Source organism: Nyctereutes procyonoides, unplaced genomic scaffold (assembly GCF_905146905.1).
Source record: "Nyctereutes procyonoides isolate TBG_1078 unplaced genomic scaffold, NYPRO_anot_genome, whole genome shotgun sequence".
NCBI classification, from domain to species: domain Eukaryota; kingdom Metazoa; phylum Chordata; class Mammalia; order Carnivora; family Canidae; genus Nyctereutes; species Nyctereutes procyonoides.
Genome location: NW_026575142.1, coordinates 34,546,473 through 34,570,657, shown reverse-complemented (window position 1 = coordinate 34,570,657; position 24,185 = coordinate 34,546,473). Strand labels below are relative to the sequence as shown.

Below are 24,185 nucleotides of genomic sequence, written 5' to 3'. Positions count from 1 at the left end.
AAACTTTCATTGCTGTACTGATGAGACAGCCTCTCATTTGATAATGTTTATGGAATGCTTAGTCTGTCAGAAGCTGGGCCCAGAGGTGGATGAGATAAACAAAGCCCCTTCTTCAAAGGAGCCCACGTACCTGGAGAGGAATTGGAAGTTAAGTAAAGAAACCAGCCAATGGGGCCATTTCATTAGTGAAGAATGGAGGCAACTTTATCTGGAGAAGGACCTAGCAAATTTCCATTTATAATTTGGATCCTTAAAGATGATCCACTGGGATGTATAAAGTTTAAGCTCCTCAAAAACTGGGATCCTCCCAAGTGATAAGAACCATAACGAAGAAATAGCAGGAGAGATGAACAGAGTGTGCAGAATGGTGTGAAGGCGGGGTCAGGGTACCATTCGAGCAGACATTCAGGGAACATTTGAGCAGAGAGTGAAGATCATGAAGGAGTGACAGCAGGTCCCAAGAAGTGTAAGCAGCCAGGGTGGCTAAAGTACAGTGAGAGAGAGGAGATGAGAGTGATTGCGGGGCAGAGCAGGGCTGGGGCCAGGGGCTCTTAGCCACTGTAAGGGCATTGGTTGACCCTGGGGAAGACGAGACCAAGAGGAGTGACTGAACACACTTGTTAAAGACACTGTATGTGTCATGTGGAGAGCAGACTGTTGGCAGCCCAAAGGCAGTAACAGGGACACCATGCAGGGTGTAGATGGTCCAGGTGCAAGCAACATGGTAGCTTTGGATGGGAGTGACGGGAGTCTGAGTGCTAAGAAATGGTCAAATTCCTGCTCTATTTTGCAGGTAGAAAGGAAAATATAACAGAAAGCATCATGATTGACTAAGATTGTTGGCCTTTAATTTTAATAAACAAGTGTGTTGATAATCATCACATAGTAGTTTTTGTTTGATTGACAGATAGCAAAGCATTTACGAAAGACACAACCCCTAATTTAAATTTCTATTTCACCGGCATTATAAAAGCAAACGTTTAAGAAATTGCTATTCTTTTGTTATTGCAAAATGGAAAATAACACCTTTCTAAAATATAAAATTATGCTAAATATAGACTTAGGAATAAGAGAAAAATTATTTTGTATCTTAGATAGCCTATAGTTATAACAAATAATGAGTATTCAAGCAAACATAATATATTCCTCCAAAAGGAGTAATAGATAAGTAGAGAAAACTTTCTTATGCATTTATTTTTAAGTTAAATATGTACATTTTTGTAACTTTGTATCATGTAAGACTTTCACTATACCTATAAAATGATACAGAATATAGAATTTGCTCAAGTGTTTCCTTGTCATGCAAATGTCTTTTCTATTTTAGGTTATGAAGTCATCTATATGTTCTGAAGATATTTCTGCTCATAGACTCTTCTGAGGTAGTGACAGCCAATATTTACTGTATTAAAAAGTGGTTGAGGAAAGAATTTCACTTTCGTTCAGCTCAGCTGATATTTAGGAAGAAGCACTGTTGTGCGTTCCTTGAGGATCTCATAGGCTAATAAGGGAGAAACTCACAGGAACAAATAAGGTGCCACGAAGCCCACAGAAAGGTCATGAAACCAGTTTCCATGGGAAGTGGAGTGAGTTAATTGGTTGTGGAACAGATATGAGCCGAACTGATTTTAAGAGGTTTGAAAACTGGTGACCCGTACAATTAGAACATGATTAAACTCTAAAATGTTTGAGATGCAAGAGGTTCATGCTTTATAAAGTAGGGTACACGAATGGCAGCGTTGGGGGAGAAGACTAGGCAACAGTGTACTAGATGGTGGGACATCGTCTTTGTCCTCATATTTACCCAAAGACTAGTGGCATGTGGGTGGAGGCATTTTTATTTTTGCAATCAGACTTAGATACTTTATGGAATAGAATATAAGGTTTATGGGATTTTATTTATTTATTTATTTATTTATTTATTTATTTATTTATTTATTTATTTATAGATTGTGCACGTGTGTGCATGAGTGGAGGGCAGGGGGCAGAGGAAGAGGGAGAGAGGAAATCTCAAGTAGACCCCACTGAGTACAGAGCCCCCCAAGGGGCTCGGTCTCACGACTCTGTGATCATGACCTGAACAGAAATCAAGACTCAGTAGCTTACCTGTTGGAGCCACCCAAGACTATAGGATTTTAAAGAAAAAAAGCACAGAATTTAAGAGAATGTTTGCAGAAAGCTTCTTTGGCCAACAGTCCATAATTCCTGCAGCCCACATCGGTGAGGGCTCTGCAGGCATGGGAGGCACACAGAGAATGATGTCTGTCTTGCACAGTGCATCTCTCAGAGGCGGGAGACAGGGAGTGCTGTGGCATGCCAGGAAGAGATCATACAGGGGCTATCACTGAACACATATAACAAGAAAACATCTAGGATGACAGGACATGAGGATCCAGTCATAGTTTCTGAGCAAAAGAATTATATGGGAAGTTGTGGCAATGAGGCAAGAGAATTGAGAGACAGTAAAAAAAGAAGACATTTGGGTAGTATAGTAGTGCATCCTATATATGAAACATTCTCAACCATTTTTCTGGCATTGGGTAATTTATAAATAGTTTAGCATGCATATGAGGCTTTCCAGAACTCTCGATCATTTGTTTCAATTTACTTTGCTTTTCTTATTCCGATAGCTCTGTGCTCTGAGCCCCAGCAAGGTGACTGGTGAAGTCCATCTCGTGATTCTCTAGTTAGCTCACCACACAGAATCAATGGGTGGAGGCTGCAGGGGATCCCAGAAGCTGAGAAAAAGGGAAAACTCTAAGTTTCACCACTCAGAGCTCCCTGCAGCTCCCCCCACACGGCTGTCAGATGCAACCACTGTGACCAGCTCTTTTGAGAATCCCCAAGCTGTAACATGTCAACCTTATTTTCTCACATGTTTCTACTGAACACAAAGAAAGCTGTTACCAAGGAAATCCATCCGCAACATGGCATCTTGAAATATGAGTTATTCAATGATACTGTTCAGCTGATTAAATGTTATTCACTCTTCATTTTGTCCATCAGCCCAAGCAGAACATTTATATGACACTTAGATCTTGGTATAATAAAAAAAGACACTTATTTTTAGTGCGTTTATGACCTTTGAATTTTAAAAAAATTATGTTCTACAAAATCCCATCAAGTGCAGCTGCAGTGCATCCTAAACATTTGTGTCATCTTTAATGGAGAAGGAACCTTAGATATTCTAGGTATCAGGTGGGCACTTATCTCAGAAACTCTCCTCTGGTGATTTTAGTAAGTGAGTAGTACTAACCGTACGTCTATAATTTTATATGTACATATACTATAATGTTATACATATGTAATCATATATAATAAAAGCATGCTTAGATAAATATATGAATCATAAAGTAATGTGTATGTATAAGTAAGTATACTGTATATGTATATATTCAAAAGAGAAAGTAATTCAGAATGTCTCCTCTTCCTTATCCCACAAAAATGTGATTCATTCAATTTTTTCAACTATTTTATTCCAACTTAGACTGTGTAGTAATAATAAACTTATTTTTCTTATAACTCACCAAGACTTGTGGGTTCAAAGGACCTACACCTTCCAATAAAGAGCCACAAAGATTAAGAAGATTATTATTTCTTTACATTAAAAATTTCGGTTCAAAGATCTTCAGTCCTGGAGTAAACCAGACTAGATGACTGGAATCCCAACTACAAATAATAAAATACTCTGATTTTACACTATTTTCAGACTCTCGCTCTCAGCAGAATTTCTCACTTAAATTCTTTTAAAGGAAATCTCCAAATGGAGCACCTGGGTGGGCTAGTCGGTTAAGCATTTGCCTCCTGGTTTTGGCTCAGATCATGATCTCGGGGTCCTGGGATCGAGCCCTGCATTAGGCTCTGCCCTCAGCAGGGAATCTGCCTGAGGATTTCCCTCCCTCTCCCTCTGCCCCTCTGCATCCTCTCTAAAATAAATAGATCTTAAAAAAATCTTCAACATATGAAATCCCAGATTTAAAAAATTCAAGTTTCCATATTTTGTCTTACAATTTTCTAATTATGCATTAAAAATACTGAATACATACATGCTTTGGTTTGTATTTTTAATTACTTAATAATTTTCAAATGAACTATGTGTATTTTTGCATAAATTTTTTTACCATACTGAAAGGAAGATGATGATTATACTTTCATTTTTAATAGGCTAGTAGAGGCAGGGGACTTGGGGAAAAATTTGTTTTGTCTTAAAAGTCTGCACACAGTAGGCAGAATTATTTATTTATTTATTTATTTATTTATTTATTTATTTATTTAATTTTATTTTTAAACCTACATTTTAAAGCACCATTTCCCTCCTGCTAAAAATCTCCTAATGGTCTCGTCACATTGAGAAGATCATTAACGTTGCCCTTTGGTCCTTTGTGACCAGTCCCTGTCTTCTCTCTGCTTCCATTGCTCATAATTGTCTCTTATTCACTTTTGATTTCTGTTCCTCTGGGCTTCTGGAAGTTCCCAAGTGGCCAGATGTGTTCTCCTGAACTCCATACAGTGGCTTTCTTTCCACTCTCCAATGTCCACTAAACCTGATTAACCATCAAAAGTAGCCTGAATGCCTGTGCTCCATCCCCTCTGCTGTTGGTCTACCCGTCCTTCTCAGCATTCCTCCTTTGCTCCCATTTACGACCTGATATATTTCACATACTTACCTGCTAATTTCTGCCCCCACTCCTACCTAGAGGGATATAAGCACTGTGAGAGCAGAGATTTTGCCCAATTTGCTCAATGCTGAATGTCTAAGGCCAAAAGGAGTACCTGGCACAGAGCAGGCATGCCATATTATTTTTTGACAGAATGTGGTTTTGCCCATAAACTTAAAATTATGAAATAAAGCCAACTTTGAAAGTCCATCCTTCAGGACAATTGTCATGTGCCAGGCAAATTAATACTTAAGAACAAAGATTTCTGGTGCCAAAGAAGAGATCTGAGAGCCTTAGAATATTATACAGCTATAAATAGGACACTAGTCCAGCAAACATTTTACACATTTAAAAATGTTTTTCTTATAACTTTATCTTTTTATTTCATGAAGTGAGAGTAATTTTTCCTACAAGTAAAAGCCAACATTATGAACAAAATGCTTCAGCAATACTTACACCTGCATCTTGTTTATAGGAGCCAATGCTGAATATATTAGCTAATTATAGATATGCAGATGGCTTGTTTTCCTTAATGCAAAAAAAGATATAAAATCATGTGAAATAGTGTAGTACCCCATGGTTGAATATCCAATTTCCATCAGATGAACTTGGGCTCAATGGTAGACAGACAGATAAAAGTCAGAACAATAAGAAAGATTATTCATAATTCAAAATCTTCACATTCTGCTGTCACTCTTCAGGGTTTAGGACACTAAAATGAAAAAAATCTAAATTGCAAAACAAATCATCTATTGATTCATTTCTTCTTGCAGAAAAATTAAATCTAGATCCTGGAGACTAGCAAAAAGGTGAGAAACATTAGCTTTGGAAGTTCTTAAAGATAATATAAAAAATGTGTGGTATCTATTAATATAGATATCCATGTTTGAAGGGGTGGGGAAATGGAAAATCTGAATGAGAAAATGAGGAAATTATGATTTCCTTTGAAAATTTTGAAAGGAGATTTTCATAAGAGTTGCACTTTCCCAACATATGATTAGCACACTTGCTTTCGAGACCAAGTGGTTATCAAGATGAAATGGACTCATGTAATAAAGCCAAAGAAATAAAGTCTTCCCAAAGTGGAAGTGGCATACTGGATGGTCGACCCTGTCTATATGAGTAACAAATGACTCAGTAGCACTAGCACCTTTTCAAATGATCATTCAAAAAAAATATTACCTGGCTAACTAGGAAAACATGCTCTGGTGGATGTAGTTTTGACTTTTGATCTATTAATATGCACTCTTCTATAAATGAAGTTGGAAGAAGCAGCCTTCCAAAGGTGTTCCTTCTCCATTGTTTAGTGCTCTTGTCTACAAGTCCTGTTCCTGCTGGACTTGCTCTGATAACGAATCCTAGATTGAAATTTCTTCCATAGAGGATGAAGTTCCCCAAGAGATAAAGCAGGAGAATCTCAGTTCTGAGGAATCCTGTTCATGCATCTGGTGGACACTTCTGGTATAGCCACATTTAGAGTGTTCTTAAGCAAATCCCTGCCCTTAATAGAGTTTTTGGACAGACTATATCTTATGTCCATGTTTTCTGACATTCTCCGAGGTCTAACAGGGATTTTAGGTCTCAAATAACTCTCAGAGATGCAAGCAATCTCTATTAGCAAGCCAGTGGTGGCCTTTCAAAAAGTAAATATCTAATGGTGGAGACTCAGTAATGTTCAGCCTTAAGGCTATTTTTCTCTGCCCCTACTGGCTTCTGCCATGAACTCTAACCTCTTTGAGTATTTGTCAGAGTTTGGGTAAAGGAACTTATGGATCTGAGGCATTCATAGTTATACTCAATACTCTGATCCAGTGAAGATCTAAAGAAGCTTTTTACTCTTTGGGATCATCTTCAACTTGACTTTTTTTTTTTTATTTTTCTACCTTTTTTTCTTTTCTTTTCAATTCCTTTCTTCTTCTTTTTTTTTAATGCGACTTAATGATATTCCAAATATAAGGTAAGACTTCTCCAGGACTCAAGGAGTTCTTACCAAGTATTATATTCCTTATTCATTTCAGGGGAATATCTGTGGAATATTTTTCATCATTTGGGAAAGATCCCTGATTCTTCAGATTTTCCATGTTAGGTTATCTTTTATAATTCTACAGAATTTACAAGCCAGTCTCACTTTGTCATGAGTCATGCCAGTTTCAATTCTGTCAGCCTATTCTTTTATAGGCCCAGTAATCATTAATCATCAAAGTTGTGGATGAGAATGTCTTTTATATTTCAGTAAGTTTGAGTCCCTTCATAGGAATTCTGGTCAGGGGTAAGAGAATTAACATACCCTTGTGTCAGAACTGTTAAAATAGATTAAATGGTCTTTCAGGTAAAGGCAGATTGAGATTGGCTTTTTCTCAGAAATTGGGATTGGAAAAAAGATTCCAGATCAATGACAGCACTGACTCTAGTGCCTATTGAGCTTCCTTATTAGCTTGAACTATATTGGATACTGTCAATGCCAGTGGGAAAGCCATTCTGTTTAGACCTTGATAATCTATAAAGCCAACCTAGAAAAGTTGACTGCTTTGGTCACATAAGTCTTTCATAGAAGGAGGTACTGGAGCCAGAGTACCAGTCTCTACTGCCTCCACTGTTAATGCAGAAATTGCCAGAACCTCTCCAAGAAATATTTCTTGGTTTAGTTTTGAGAATGCTGACTCTTGGCTGGTCGAGGGGCTCTCATTATTCTACACAATCACAACTGGCTTAATGGCATTATTTTTACTATAGCTGTTGCCCTCATTTGTTATGGGAGCATAAACTCTCTGTAGTCTGCACATGTGGTATGTCTGGGCCAGTGATATGAAAAGTTATCTTTTGTTTTTGAACAATATCTTTCCATTCTCTTTTCAAACGATCTACACTTCTTTAGTATAATTACCATGCAAAATTACATTGATTAAGCTCAGAAAATATGGCTTCCCAGCCTCTCCCCTATCAAACAAGGCTCAGCATGTGGCCTCAACTCTTCTGCTGGGAATGTGATAAGAGTAACTTCTCCTCCCTGCAGTGGGGTCACCTGTTCACGAGGCCCCCTTCACCCCTCCTCACACTATGATTCCTTCCACTCACATCTGCTCTTTCTGCCACTACAAGAGTTGAATCCAAGTCTTTTTCCAAGATTATTGTGTCTCATTTCTTTCTTAGCCTCCATCAGGGTCTTTTTCAGAACAGTGAAGTTAAGTATAAATACCTGAAGTTTTCTAGGACGTTATAAGAGAGGTAAGAACAGTTGCTCTGATTTTTTTTCTTCTAAGACATTTAAATTTATCTTATCAGTGGACAAGGACTTCTGGGGTAGGCTACATAATTTCCCTCACCCAAAGATGTGAAAATCCCTGAAACCTGTGAATATATTACATATAAAGCCCCCACAGAGGAGAGGGAATTCAGCTGCTATAATTAAATTAAGGAATTTTAGATGCAAGATTATTCTGGATTATCTGTGTGTGGGCGAATGTAATCCCAACAGTCCTTATAAGAGGGAGGCAGGAGGGTTAGAGTCAGAGAAAGGGCATGTGACGATGGAAGCAGATGTTGGAACGACCTTAAAAAGGTGGTGGAGGGAGCCACAGAACTAAGGAATATAGGTGGCCTCTAGAAGCTGGAGGAGGAAGGAAACTGGTTGTCCATATAGTGCTCTATAGCACAGCTCTGCTCACTCTTGACTTCAGCCCAATGAAACTGATTTCAGATTTCTGATCTCCTAAAGTATAAGATCATAAAGTTCTGTTGTAGAAAGACAGTAAGTCTATAGTAATTTTTACTGTGGCAAGAAGATAGTAATATAACTTATATTCAGTGTCCTATAACCAACTATTTTCCCATTTCTTTCTTTAATGACCATACAAAATACCTCCCTAATCCAATCTGGCTTAGACTGCCCTGCCTCATTTTTGTCTATTTTTTTCCATAGTTTGTGATTCTTCATTTTCTCATGACTGCTTAGGCCAGTTTAACCACAGGATCCACATGCCCCTTTTATGATAAGTCAGGCTAGAGTGCCTTAACTTTCTCTTGGACATCTTCAACTAGTTACAAAATTAAGAAATATGAATATCCTCTTAGAGAGGTCTCCCCAAATCACCCTACCAGCCATTGTTTCATTTAAAAGATATTTGCTCCCATTTGATTTAGGACATGGTCACAGATCAATCAAGTTGGCGTCAGTTCTCGATATGGCCATTCTTTAGGAGTAATGATGGGGTTGGAGATAATATAAATAAATTCTACCCATGTGTGGTAGTCACTTATACCACAGTCTTTACCCAAGCCAGAGACATGGCCTTAGATTAGATGCAAAGACATGCAGCTGCATATCTACCACCAGCAACTAATTCTTATTCCACTCAAACTCTGATATCACTAAAATTCATTGAAGACTACTGGTCTTTGACTCACTCTGTCTCAATATCCCTGGCAATAATTTTTATCTGAATCTCTGCCTATATTCATTGGAAAAACTGCCCAGTTCTTTTGCCCTGAAACTTCTAGAGTCCCATTTCCATGGCCCTCTGGTCATGCCTAATAAGAACAGGTAAGAGTAAAGGAACACAGATTACTGCTTAAAGAGAACATTCTACCAACAGGCAGGTTCACCCATAACATCTCTGACCCACCTGTCTGCAATATAGATATTGGCATGCCAAGTTTAGTTTTCATATTTTTTATATGTCAGATTTTATTTCCTTGTTAAACAAGCCTCAGATATCCCTGCTTGTTTGGCAAAAGGCCAATGGAAGCAATGCTTTCTCTTTGAATTATAATTTCTATATGGGATAATGTTGCTAACCACTCACAATTAAGGGGATAATGTACATACTCCACTGAAATAGTTCTTTTCCTTTATAGATACAAGGTTGTATGGTCTCACACTAAGAATCATCTGGCCACCAAGATGGCATTACAGAATCATCTCCTTCCCTTTCAGTTTCCATATATTCACCCAAAACCCTGTTAACCAAGTCTGGAGTGTATCAAACCCACTTTGACACTTATCTGCTGATGGTGATAATATCCTCCTACTTATGGCCAATATCAATAGTGCTGTATTTTCCCCATAAGAAACTGAGAGGCTGGGGAGCTTAGCAACAATCACTACCTACTGAAGATGAGATATATTCTGCTTTGTATAACTAAGTTTCTCTGTAAATCAAAGTACATGACAAGAGATGTGAGCCTATATGGTACAACTGTTGTTTCTGAGACCTTTTTGGGCATGCCAAACAAGCTGTGGGGGCTAGGTTCCAGAAATGTGTTTGTAGGAGGAACTGAGAGAAGGGAGAGTCAGGCAGCTGGATCCAGTAGCAAAGCCTTACTGGGTTAGGAAGAGGTATAATTCTAGGCAGAGCACGGTTTTTAACTCTTAGATCAGTCTCCCTTGGAGTCTTACCTGGATCATATAAAACATGGAGACTATAAGTAAAATAAGTGGTCTCTGCTTTATTTTTATTTATTTATTTGTTTGTTTATTTATTTATTTATTTTGGTCCATATGAAAAAAAACACAAACATTAAATCAGCAATGGTACAGAGACGTTCTCACCACTTTGGACATTTGTAGGCTTTGAAAGATCCATCACATGTACCATAAGGGTGATGATTGATGCAAAGGAATGATGGTACCCATTAGAAAGGGGAACAGTGCCTGGGAAGGGAGGCAGTTTGGTGAAATTCAGTGATAGAGAGTACCAGGTGTGCTTGGCAGGCTGAGCCAGGAGGTAGTCGCCGGAAAAGTGATGGCCTGCTTAGAGGCATCTTCATTGCCTCCAAGGGCACGAGGCACTTTCTCTGTGCAGCACTCAGCAAAAGAGGAAAGAAGTAGTGCTTTGCCTGCCAGAACTGATAGGTGTGTTTCTGAACAGAGAGCCTTCTAGGGGACCACTGGGAATAACTAGTTGTAGATGTTGTGGGGTCAGGGGAGACTCTGGAATACCAGTATCAGCAGAAAGAAGAAATATTCAGTGAATGTGAATTCAGATTCACCCTCTATTAAGAGAACTTTGATGAAGTTTCAGAGTCTCTGTTGATAGAATTCTTTCTCCTGTGATCAATTTCAGTATCTCTTAGAATAGGGTGGGGGTTCCTCCAGCCTGCAAATGGGGGCCTAGTACTCACCCCTCCTTCCTGGGGCTATCCTACTTCTCCCTGGGGAGTTCCAGGCAGTTGCTATCCTACTTCTCCCCAGGAAGTCCCAGGCAGTTCCATCTCGAAAGGAGAACTCAAGGAGGCAATCTGAGGGAATCTTTCTGCTCAAACGTACAAGCCACCATTTTACCATTTGCCAGTGCGACATTATTTGTGTCTTCAGGATGTAAATGAAAAACAGGAGGGTGATATTTATGAGGTAAATATTTAATTCCTGAAATGATTCTTATCACTTGTGAAGGCAGAAAAAAAATATATGTAAAACATCAAAATTGAATGTATTTGCCTTATATAAAAGAATAGAGGACAGCTGGGAAGATAACCCACTTTTTCCCTAGTGGATCTTTAAAGAGAGAAGCTGGCTCAAAAGTTACAGGTGGTGGCGACAGAAAGGACAGCAGGGAAAGTGGAATTAAAGGAAGGGAGTGGCAGGCTGTCTCTGAGGTCTGGGGAGCGTCCCTGGGGAGAGAGGTTTGGGGAGTGTCCCTGGGATTTGTGGGTAGTGCAGTTAGGAACTCCTACTCCTCATATCATTTTATTTTCCCGGTCTCCAGTTTCTGGCCTTCATCCTTATTAGGCCCCCTTTGTTCGGTCCACACAATGGAGTCGCTCCAAGCTCACCTACCCCTTCCAAAAATGGCTCTGTCATTGTCCCCCTGCTCCCTCTTATCTGCCCTTGTCCTCTTTGGAACCCAGCCACAGACAGCACATCTCATCATTTGTGGTTTGCAGAAGTGATGGTCTCCACGCTAACCCCAGAACCCACAAGGGCTGTGTGGAGAACACTGGCTTCTACACAGTAAAATGCTAGAGGTGAGTCCCAGCCTTCTGACTGGGACATTTTTTGCTTTCCCCCATGAATCCAAAGAGACTGAATATTACAGTATTATTAATCCACTGCTATAGTCCAAAGACATTATGGGTTAATGAAGCTTTTGTGAGCTGTCCTGGGGAGCCTGGTCTTCTTATATACCACGGTTGGCAGGGAAAATACAGTCTCGACAACTGTAGGACCACTTCTTTCAAGCAATTTTTGGAACTTGAAGCTGGTTTGTATAGACACAAAGGAGATGCAGAAATCTTTCCATACATAAAATTAAATACGAATAACAAAAGACTTAATGCCTACTCAATGTTTTACTTTTTATTCAAGAGGCAAATTAATTAAAAAGAATTGTAAATGCAGGAACAATTTGAATTTTGAAGGGATCTTAATTAATAAAGTAGATGTTTTTTCTCTCATGTATATTAGAGGTTAGGTTAAAAAGTGCACTGGAGCTACCAAAAAGGAGTAGTTGGCATATAAATATCACCTACAGCGTTTCTTGAAACCTTTAAAAACCATTTGTAATGATAGAGTGCACCTAACAGGGAAGAGATGTGGCAAATATCTATGGGACAGTTTGGGTGTAAAGACACATTTCTTCCAAGAAGAATCTGATTTTGAATGGCTGCAATGTGGGTGACTAGAAATTTGCCTACACTTAAGTCAACTGTGGCTCTAATTCAAGTGGGGGGGGGCGGTTCTTGTCATCCATGGCATCTGGCCCCAGCGGCATTAAACATTTCCAAGATGGTGCATGCAAGTGTGCAGAAAGTGGGCCATTAACACATTTGCAAGTGCCACCGGAGTGAGGAGATCTGAAACATTGGATTTGGAATGAAATGGAAAAATCCATTGGTGAAGCCTTGGTGAAGTTGGAAAAGTGGCCAGAGGCTCAAATACGGCAAGTGCACGAACAATTATCTGCAGTGGATTAATGCTACAGAGGTTGCAGGCAGACAGGAAAGCACACGAGTGGCCATGAATTCTGGAGAGGGAGAAGTGTGTGCTTGATGATCCATGTGTGCCCAGACATGACATGGAGGGTTCTTGTGTTGTTCCTATCAGTATTCTGACAAAATGTTCTCCTAATCTGTGTGCCAGGAAACCCTGGAGACTAGAAGGGAAAAATCGGAAGGGCGACAGATCAATAAGAGGCTCCCTCCTTGGTTCAACAATTGAGAGATTTCTCACTCAGAAAACAAGACTAATGGTGGCAGACTGGCAGCCCTTAGGAGCCAAGTGTCAGCAGGAGGACAGAGTTTGGGGTTTTTCTGGACCTCTCCTAGGAGAGAAGAAAAGGAAGCTATGGTAGAGGTAAAGGTCAGCTGAGGTTGAGGTTGGATACAGCTGGACTCGCCCCTGAAGGACTGGCTTTTCAGTTACAGATCTTCGTCTCTAAAATAGGACACAGGAGATCCCATTCAGAAATGTGTCAAGAAAAAAGGCATGGTGAGCAGCCCCAGGGTAGATCCCGGTCCCCTATCTGTGATCCATAGAGGAATGGCCTGACATTTAGATGATCATTTGACTTTTTCGTTAATTATCGGAAAGGATATGAACCATTTCAGGGGGTGGTCTGATGAAAGGGCAAAAATTAGAAGGACAGCATGGCCCAAAGAAGAAATCAAGTTAAAATAACCCAAAGCAAATTTTAGGAACCTTCAGAGATTAGAAAAAACACCCGCTGCATCACTGCTCCCAAGTCATGACCCAATTTTGGAACCTGTTCTCTGACTCATCACTGTCTTGCAAAGAGAACCTTCTGTACCTGGTGCTTTTAATCAGGATACACGCTGTAGGCTGGTTACATTTCAACCCATCAGTCTGATTTCTCAACTTTCATTCACTTTTTGTTATGAAAACAGTCTCATTCCAGTTAAAAGAATGAAGCCTGTCCCTATTCCTCCATCTTGGCCCCTTCTCCCACCTCTCCCCCAACATCCCAGCTGGACCCAGTTCTGGCTTCCTGGTTGGCTTCCTACCTTCTGCCTGCCTCCTTGCTCCTTCTCTTTTGCTCTTGGAGGGTCGGGAGAGGGAGAAGAGAGGTTTCTTCACACAAAGGCGGGCCTCAAGACTGTCTCTGAACATGGTCTCTGCCTGTGTGGCCCACAGCTACAGAACTGGTACAGCAGGTGGCTCTAGCTCCCTTTGTACCCTCTGATGCCCATGCCTTGCTTTCCCCCGTGCTGTCTCTTCTCTCCTGCCACAGTTGGTCTTCCTCGAAGGGATCTTAAACTTGAGGAAATATGGTTCCTTGCTCATTAGATCTGACTGAACCTCTGTGGTCTCTCTCCCCCATGCTCTGGTGGCACCACGTAAGTCACCGGCTTGGAAGCTGAGTGGATAACCAGCCTGGGAATGAGATGTGAGTCTTCCTTTTTTTTGCTGCTATCTACAAACTCTGGGCTGCTTCTGTCCTATGTCTAGTCTTTTCCCAATATGCTTTCCTTCTCTGTCCTAGGTGTCTTGTTAAACTTCTCAATGGAAGTGGCCATTAAACCAGTGAGGTCCCTAGTGCTGGCATCTCCTGTCAAGAACTGGGCTCTCTCAACTGGATTCTGGTAATGATCAACTTATTTCTTAACGGGGAGCTCCACTCACTGATGTGTCCCTTCAGGGACCTCTGGGGCCAGGAGAAAGCACCTACGTGGTATGTCACAGAACTGTCATGCTGATGTCTGATCCCTCGACCCTGGGGGAAGACCTTTGTCAGACAAGACTTCAGTCTCCTCAACACTTGGAGAAAGTCATCAAGGCCAAGACAAATCTCCGGATAGTTGACAGATGCCATGACAGCCACGGGTTTAGGAGGAGAGAGAGAAACCAAAAGGGGCAAGAGATGGGGCCAGCAGGGCAGAGGGATAGAAGCATGAAACATGGAAGAGAGAAAGGTATGTGACAAGGAGTCACAGAGTGCCACCAAGCCAGACATCTTGGCCGTGTCATCAGGTGCCATTTCCCTTGAAGTAAAGAAGGCCCTGCATCACCACCATTTAGTGTGTCCGGATGCCTTTGCCTCTGCTTCTCCCCACATATTCCAAAAGATCGTGATTCTGACTTAGCTCCCACAGCATGAGACAAGGCACCAGGCCCATGTCTGCTCCATGCAGTCTGTCCACCCTCCGTAGCTGTGATCCTGTCCCAGCCCATTAGCAATACTGCCAACTTCGGACCCTCTGCCAAGGATGACACATGGCTCTTCCCAAGGGAAGCTCCGGCCCGGTAACTCCTGCTTCTACCTCTTTGATCACGTTTCATGTGTGAAAGACCAGTCTTCATGAAAGTGAGGAACATATACACAGGGCTGTCCTGATTCACTCGGTTCTAGTCTCAGCTGCGGCGATGCTCGCGTGGATCATGTACTGCCTCTGCTGTGTTCACGAGACCTAGCACCCCTGAGGACACTTCACTTCCTCATGGTCAGCGCCTCTCTGGGACCCAGAGCCAATCCCCCCCACAGTACGTGCAGCCCTTAGCACTGTGCATTCTTCCTCCTTCTGCCATGACGGTATTTAAACATAACAAGATCACAAAGCACTTTGCAAACAGGTCTTAGAGTTCCATGTGTTACAGTCACTGCCTCCTTCCTTCTCTTTATGTAGACTTGTCACCCATCACCCAGCTCTTTCCTGCAAGCTGTGTGCACAGGACACTACTACTTTCCATCACCTAGCTCCAAGGAGAGCCTCCTCATCTCTCTCTTCCGCATCCTGGCTCCTGGCCACTTTTCACAGTGTTGTCCTAGAACGTCATTGTCCAGCCCCACCAGCCCTCCCATTCACCAAAGTTTTCCCATTTCTAAGTCTTTCTCCCTTACACCAGCATCATTCCAAATGCTTGCATGTTCTCTCAGAAACTTCCCAGATTTCCTTCAGACCTCAAAGCCACTTGGTTTTTTATCACACTTTCTTAATCGCTTTGAGATCACTACACGAGGCTACCTTAGGTCTACTTTCCTCCTTTTTTTGACTGCTCTTTAGAAGCTCTGGGGCAATCCTATCCATATCACTTATCCATTCACCTTCTCCTGATCTTTCATATCACCAGCTACCTTTCTGGTGACCATTTATTGTATACCAAAATATCTAAGCATTCTTTCTTGAAATGTGCTACTTTCTCAACCATTTGGCCAAAAAAGCAGATCCAGATTTCTCCTCATTGATGATAAATCCTTTGGCTTTCAAAGGTCTACTCAACCCAACTGTAGACATTGAGCTCTCTAGCTCTCTGATTCATCTTCTACCTCTCTCTCTAGGTTCCAACCACATTCCTGGTTACTCTTGGTTATGGGTTGAATTGTGGCTCCCCAAAGATAGGTTAATCCTACCTCCCCATACCCATGAATGGGACTTATCTGGAAATAGGGCCTTAGAAGATGTAACCTAGTTGAGATGAGATCATTAGGGTGAGCCATAATCCAATATGGCTGCTGTCCTTATGGGGGGGCAGCAAGAGACACAGGCAGATTTGCATATAGAGGAGAGGGTCCTGTGACATCAGAGGCAGAGACTAGAGGCATGCAGCCAGAAGCCAAGGAACTGCAAAGATTGGGGGCCATCACCAGAAGCTGGAAAAAGCAAGGGAGTATTCATCCCACCCAGAATCTCAGAGGGAGCCTGGCCATGCCCATACCTTGATTGTTGACTTCTGGCCTCCAGAATTATGAGAGAATATATTTCTGTTGTTTTAAGTCATCTTGTTTGTGGTACTTCGTTAGAGCAGCCACAAGAAACTAATGCACACCTGCTGTACAAACAAGCACCTGCCTTGGGTATGTTTGCTTTGTGCATGGGACACTCCTGTTCAGAGAATGAATTCCATGGTTCTCTCTCTCTCTTGCTCCCTCCCTGGCTTTGGGCACTGCTCCAATGCTGTTTCTCAGAGATGACCTTCTCAACCACCTTCTATAAGATAGCAATGACCCCTACCTCCACATGCCCATCACTCTCTATCCTCATTCCTATGCTGTGTTTTCTTCATGACACCATCTGACATATCATAGATTTCTGTTTCTGTTTACTCTTGCCTCCCCACTGCTCACCTACATCTACTGTGTTCACTGCTCCAATGTCAGGGCCAAGAACAGAGCCTGAGACTTAACAGCTGACCAGTGAATATCTGTTGAATGAATGTCCTCATAAATTCCACCTTTATATAAACATCAGTGTATTAAGCATTTGGACCTGTTTATGTGTTCTTTTTTGTTGGCATACAAAAGTGGTTTTCTGATTCTAATTTCCTAAATACCTGTGGTTGAATCCACTTATTTAAACAGTGGCTTGGCATAGACCCACACACAGCATGTGCTTTCAATTTCTATAGTTGACAACAGTAGATTTCAAAATGTGAATGATAAAAATACAAATAAAGCAGAATACATAAACCATTCTATCTCTACCACTATTAAGACTGGTTTTACATTTAACAATTTGGAAGAGATTTCATTAATTTATATTTTCTACATATACTAACAATAACCCACATGCCTTAAGCACTTACTGTGGCTGGTAGCCTATGTGCTTTTCTCTCTGTGGTGATGTGGCTTCTCCATGTCATTTGATAGCCCGGGAGTCTGAGGCTCAGAGAGGTAAAGAAACTTGCCCAAGATCCCAGAGCTAGCAAGCAGAAGAGCCAGGGTTCAAGGGCAGGTAGCCCACCTCCAGAGCTGTAAACTCAGTGGTATCCTGTCTACTCACATCTAGCAACTAAGAGAGGCTCTTTCTTTAAAAATGTAGAGCAATTTATGATGAAGAAAACAGAAGAAATGGCTCAAAGGTAATCAACTGGAAAGATGGATAGCACCTTCTCTCAAACTATATGAGGTAGAAAGAACCAAGATAAAATAGAAATTATGAAGCTCTGTAAGTGTAGTAGACAGGAACAAGTCAATTTTTTAAAACATATGGATTGTACTTAATCACTCTGAATAAAATAAAAATTATTGGGGAGGGAGATCGTATGCATATACACAGAAACCAAATTCTGAGGTGCCTGGGTGACGCAGTCAGTTGGCCTTCCCACTCTTGGTTTTGGCTTAGGTCACGATCTCAGGGTCATGGGATTGAGCCCCGCACTCAGCGTGGAGTCTGCTTGGAACTCTTCCCACCCCCCCCCAACCCTCACTCTAGGAAAAAAAAAAGTAAATGAAAAGAGGAAAGAAAAGAAACCAATCTTTATATTATCGCCACTCAAGAAAAGTAGTGTCAATTTGGAAAAACAGATTACTGCAAACATTTCAAAGATGATGAGACTATACGGTCATGCACATGACACCCGCATGCACGCACACACACACACACATAAACACACACACACACTCCAAAGGACTGATCTCCTTAAATCCAAGCCCTCTTCTATTAATTCTAAGTGGATGTGGCTTAGGGTATATTTTCTGGTAGCTTTTAATGTAAAATTCAGGGGATCCCTGGGTGGCGCAGCGGTTTAGCGCCTGCCTTTGGCCCAGGGCGCGATCCTGGAGACCCGGGATCGAATCCCATGTCGGGCTCCCAGTGCATGGAGCCTGCTTCTCCCTCTGCCTATGTCTCTGCCTCTCTCTCTGTGTGTGTGACTATCATAATTAAATAAAAATAAAATAAAATTCAGTGTAATCACTGTAGGAAGCAGGGTGCTTTCTGTGACTCCACCAGCTGGGTTTTGAGCATTTTGTTAACAAGCTCAGAGGCTGGAGATTTGTGTATCCATTGTGCTTAACACATGATGTCATACTATCTGGTTTATACTGTCTGTCCCATAGGTTGCAGATTCCTTAAAAATAGGATCTAGGGGCATGTGGGTGGCTCATTAGGAGTTAACTGTCTGCCTTTGGCTCAGGTCATGATCTCAGGGTTCTGGGATTGAGCCCACCCTGAGCAGGAGGTTTGCTTCTTCCTCTCCTTCTGCAATCCTCCTCCCCCATGTTCCCTCTTTCTCAAATAAATAAATACAATTAAAAAGTAGGATCTAGATATTATTAGTATTCAATTCTCCTACTAACTCATACCAAGATTTGGTGAACTCTTTTTTCCCACTAGAATGGAACATGCCATTTCTTGAAAAACAACAACAAAAAATGCTTCATGGGAGTCATGATGCTAAGGCAATTCCTCAGAGGTTTGTTGAGAGTTAGAAGAGTAAAACCAATAGTGGTTTCCTGGAGCAATTGTGCTTAACAACAAAATCCAAGTTTAGTGTGTAAGATTTTCAAACTCGTGGGCTGCAAATTTGATAGCCAAAGCCAGTTTAATAAACTTCTCCTATAGGAAGAAGTGATCAGGTCAAAACCCTAAAAGTCGTCAGCAGCAGTGGTCAGCGGCCACTTCCATCACAGAGAAATGAACACAGTTAATGACAACGTCCTACAATGCAGTCCCAGTTTTGTTTAAAGGCCTATTGTTTAAAGGAATGGTCCTATGTTTGAAAAAAAAATATATTTTAGAATTATTTTAAAATTTAAATTTTTATTAAATTAATTTCAAACTTGTAATCAGTGTAATTTCTTAGTTTATTATAAAGTAAATTAAAATAGCTAATTTTTAAAAAGATATATTTATTCATGAGAGACATGGAGAGAGACAGGCAGAGACACAGGCAGAGGGAGAGGGAGGATCCTTGCAGGGAGCCTGATGTGGGACTCGATCCCGGATCCTGGGATCATGCCCTGAGACGAAGGCAGATGCTCAACCGCTGAGCCACCCAAGCAAGCATCCCAAATAGCTAAAATTCTTGAATTTAAGATTATCCTTCATCAAACTTGAAACTGTGATAATACTTTTTTAAATTTCTAGGAGACATATGATTTTGGATGCTGCTATATAGCATACATATTGCGCTCCTTTTTGTGTATGATTGTTCGCGTGTGAGTATGGGGTGCCCACCTGTGTGCCTATCCTAATGTGGTGCATGGGCACAAACAGGACAGAGCAGAAGAACATAAATAAACTCAAATCGTTACAACCCGTGAGAGGCACTTCATATTATCCCCAGGTCAATATCCAAAAATATTAATATTTTTAACTGTGGAATTCCCAGAAAGAATGGAGAAAAGATTTCTGAAAAATATTGAAATTATCATCACATAGGCACTTCCTACATGATGCTGGTGGTACATACCAATGAGCAAGTTTGGTTTGGGGTTTTTTTTTTAGTGTTTTTTTTCCCCTCCAAGTTTTTTCATGTCTAACAACTCTGCGGATTATGTAAAGCTCAATTTATTGTGGCGTTTCCAACAATCTAGGAGATGGCACCACTGACATCTCTGACCTAAAGCAGAAGGACACTGAACTATCAGACACTCTTCGGGTCCATGGGAACGAGCTGTACAAACTCAGCGTGTTTGTGGCAACGGCCCAAACCCCATCCTTACCCTTTCTCCTTCGCCTGCCTATTTAGGGGTTTTGTTGTGATCTCCTCTCAGTCAGGTTCTGAGCTCTGTGTGGAACACCCTCCTGTCTCATTGGTAACTGACTATTCTGATGTGGGTCCGGGCACCCGGTATCCGAGACTCTACTGCAGGCACTGGTGGCTGCCAACGGCCCCCGCCCCCAGATCTCTCCCCTGGGCTGCACCGGCTCCTGGGCGGCTGCCGCAAACCTGCCTTCACCAGACCAGGAGGGGAAGTTAGGGACGGGGCCTTCATCCACTTAGATTGATGGAAGGGAACTCTCAACCCTGAACCTATGAGATCAGGCCTCATTTGTAACAGAACTGAATTTCTCAGCTTCATTACGTGGAAACCGTACAAAGCACCGTAATAAGGAATGAGAAAAGCATGATTTATGACCCTCCACATAGTGGAGATTTAATTCTGCCTTTTGTTCAATGGTCTATCCATTGTGTGAGCAAAGTCAATACCAATAATGAAATGTAGACCGAAGAGCTAAATCAATTCAATAAAGTGCAATCAAAAGGCTAGGAGCCGGAGTACACTGGAAAGGCGAGTGCCTGCAGGATTAGTATTTGAACAACAGGTAATTACAAAAATCAATACCTGTGTATGAAAACATGGCAGGCAGCCACCCGTCACAAAGGGAGAACCATTACTAATGGTTTGGGTCCACAGTTAGGATGAAAGCGCCAAACACAATGTGCCAAGTCCCTATCGGAGGTTACCTGTGTGTACGCACAGGTGCTCCCCATGTGACTGAGGAATGACAATGGGGAACTCTAGGTGGTCACTTGGTGTTTTATTTAGGCATGTGGACTGTCACTGCCCCTTCGGCTTGCCTTTGCCAACTTGGTCTCACTTTGTCAACGTGGCATCAGACAGTGCCCTCAGGCCTATACCGCTCCTCCCATCTTTCTCAGCTCAGCCTCCCAGGGATCAGGACAACATTACCATGAGCTCCCTGCTGTGTCTGCAGCCTTTGAGGGGGTGCAGTGGAGGACTGACATCCATAAGATAGGCCACTGCTCTAAGTGCTGGCTGCTGGAAGGATCTCCAGGCAGTGAGAGGGGACACAGGGAGCCTTGAGGACACTTGTGGCAAAATGAGAAAAATAAGCACATGTGCACGCACACAGATATACAGACAATAAAAGAACTTGCATGTTAAATAAAGTAAAAAAAAATAACTTAGAATGAACATGAAAAAGATATAAAGTAATTTGAATGTTCTGTTCATGACCAGAACAGAAAAGGAATGAGTGAATGAATATGTCACCATTAAGCAGTCTGCATACATTAAATCATTTAGTCCCCACAAAGACTCCACCATAGAGCTTTGGGCATCTCTATTTTGAGGATTGAGAGGACAGTCAGCTTGTTCAGGGAGGCACAGCTGGTGAGCGGGGAAGCAGCACCGGGAGTGGCATATGTCTGACACTGACTCTGTGAGGGTCACCCCCACCTGCTACCTTGGCCCTTCACCTCCTCTTGTCTGCCCTGGGACATGAGGTGCTTCTGATGTGGCCACACCCAAGTCTACAGCCAGTTGCTGGGTGTCATCACTACTGAGAGGATTCAAGGCCAGTCCAAGGATCATGTAGACAGAGCCAGTTGGAGCAGTGACTTCATGGCTCCCCAGGCCACACCGTCTGAACTGTCTGACCAACTATATGACTTGTTATAATAATGATTCAGACTCTGTTTTTGGATGTTTGGCTTCTGACAGCTTTCAAACTTCTGCCTCCCCCTCCCATTTTGCCCACATCTGAGCAAGGTGGTAAGGAAGTTTGATGCCTCTTCCTTTGGCACTAGCAGGAAGTTCAAATCACACCAGCCCCTTCCAGACATGAGAACACTCCCCCAGCTCCACCCCATAATCACCATAAAAACCCAAGCTGACTTCCCTTCTTACATTCAAGCGTTTTTCAGTTGTGCTCAGGAGCCACCCTGCCCATTCCAATAAGCCTCATTAGGAGTATCCAACTTTTCATACTTTCTAGGTGTATGCATGGTGTCATCAGTCTTAACAGCAGAGTGTTGTTCCTGCTTTTGTGGGGGTATCACAATCTTCCAGATCCGACCTTATGCAAACAATGGAATCAAATGCTTCCCTGGCCTTTAAAGAAGCTCTCAAAGTTGTAATCTTGCAAAAATGATGGTATGTAATCCCCTAATCAGAAATCTGTCCTGCATGTTGAAGGGGCCATTTTTTTTTCTATTAAACGTATAGAAGGATTGAGATAATTTCCGTTTGGGACAGAAGCCACATACCTTTATTTTTAGATCATCTTCTAAAATTTTATTAGTATTTTCTGACCTTTTAAACTTATCTTAGGTGAATAATATCTTTTTTTTAATCTCAGTGTTGGCACTGTTGACCTTTGGGACTGGATGATTCTTTGTTATGGGTGCTGCCCCACATGCATGCACATTTTAGGGTGATGTGCAGCAGCCCTAACCCTCCCGGAGACATGCTGATGGCACACCACAGCCCTCTCCAATTGTGAGGACCAGTTGTTGTCAGCTGTCTCGTGGGAGGCAAAATCATACCTGGTTGAGAAGCACTGCCCTATATTCCATCCACAAAGACATGTGACTTTTCTAAGTCCTCTGAGTCCAGTGGAAGACAGAAAGAAATGAAAAGCTGTTAGGCTATATCTATCCCAGTGCAAGCAAGCAACATCTATAATAAATTGCAATTATATATCCAAATTTCTTATTTCCACTCTTAAACTAATTTCAACTCATCCTCAAAATTGCTTCCATGCTATGGAGATGACTCTTTATAGCTTGTCACATCTTTTTAAAAAATGTGATTACTCAGCAGATTATACTCAAATACTTGTCCCCTGTCTAAAGAAATCAGAGTTAGCTGTGCTGACCACTGTGCTCTTCCAGAAATATCACACAACAAAATGTATATACAAAATATTCCAAGCACACAAAGCACACTAACAATTGTTTACATAACGGACACAGACAATATGCTCTTTCATGGACTGTGTATATCCATATTATTCACTAGTAATTTTGTAAATGGCTCAAACCTCTTGATTCTAACATAAAGTTTGTTTATTGCCTAAAGTTCTCATCCTATTCGTGAGATTTCCAGGAAGGAGAGATAATACCGTAGATTGATTGTAGTAATCTTGTAAAGGAAGATGCTTTGTATTTCTCAAAGACATTGAGGCAGAGATAACTCCAGAGATAAAATTGGGAGGAAGGCAAATCACATGAAAAGTGTAGCATTTGACCATCTTGCCCCTCTTAATATGAGCAGGTACCTTTGGTCATGTACTCCTAGCATTCAACATACAACATACGACATACAACAGTTGTATGCACACGCATGCCAACTAATTAGAGAAAAAGTGCCATTTCAGTCTTAAATATGGATCGAAACTTTGGAAACATACCTTGAGTTTTTGTATTTCTTTCTCCTTTCAACACTGCTCTATAGACCCTGATCATGATGAATCTGCCAACCAGGCATTTCAGAATCCAAGTAGTGCTTACCTCAGCTTTAATTTTATTGTCTCCAAAACAGAGGTGTTGTAAGTAGGCTGCAGCATTAGACTGGACGGAGGGAAACTGGTGTTGGAGCATCTGAATCACCTCAGGCAGTTCCGGGTCTCTCCATCCAAATTCTCTGAACAAGAGGAAGGCAGGAGAACATGAGAGAGAAATCCTACCACAGTGTTAACACACAGTTAACCCATTTACGAAATGCACTTAAGAGTATACTTTACAAATGATGGTTCTGCTCTTCTTACACACATATCCACTGCAAAGAACTGGAAAGGATGGCTTGGAAGTGTATATGTGCATACACATATGTATCATATGCAGAACATATATATATGTAAAATCTTAAATATGTCAACTGAAGTGACATGTTTATGAAGATTACTAAAAAATGACTTAAGGTGTCACATGATTTTATTAATATATACATTTTCGATTTGGGCTTAAATTTATAAGGTCATGTTGGGTTTCTTTTTGTTGTTGTTGTTGGGTTTCAAATATATTATTTCAGTGGTCTGATTCAGGTACAGTGTTTAGCTAAATTATCAGACCAGAGAAAATATAACTGAATGGGTCCAATCCAAATCGTTGTGATAGCACTCAACGCCATCTTTATACTTTTTATAATTAGTACTGTTGCTGCTGTT

General features: G+C 41.4%; 1 protein-coding gene across 2 annotated transcripts in view; it reads right to left on the bottom strand.

Moving 5' to 3' along the window:
- Nucleotides 1-24,185, bottom strand: part of CTNND2 (catenin delta 2) — a 918,117-nt gene that overhangs the window by 224,381 nt on the left and 669,551 nt on the right. For both annotated transcript variants that reach the window (XM_055308537.1, XM_055308538.1), the window contains exon 10: nt 23,530-23,662. In XM_055308537.1, the coding sequence (XP_055164512.1) occupies nt 23,530-23,662 (133 nt within the window). The remainder of the gene's footprint in view (nt 1-23,529; nt 23,663-24,185) is intronic.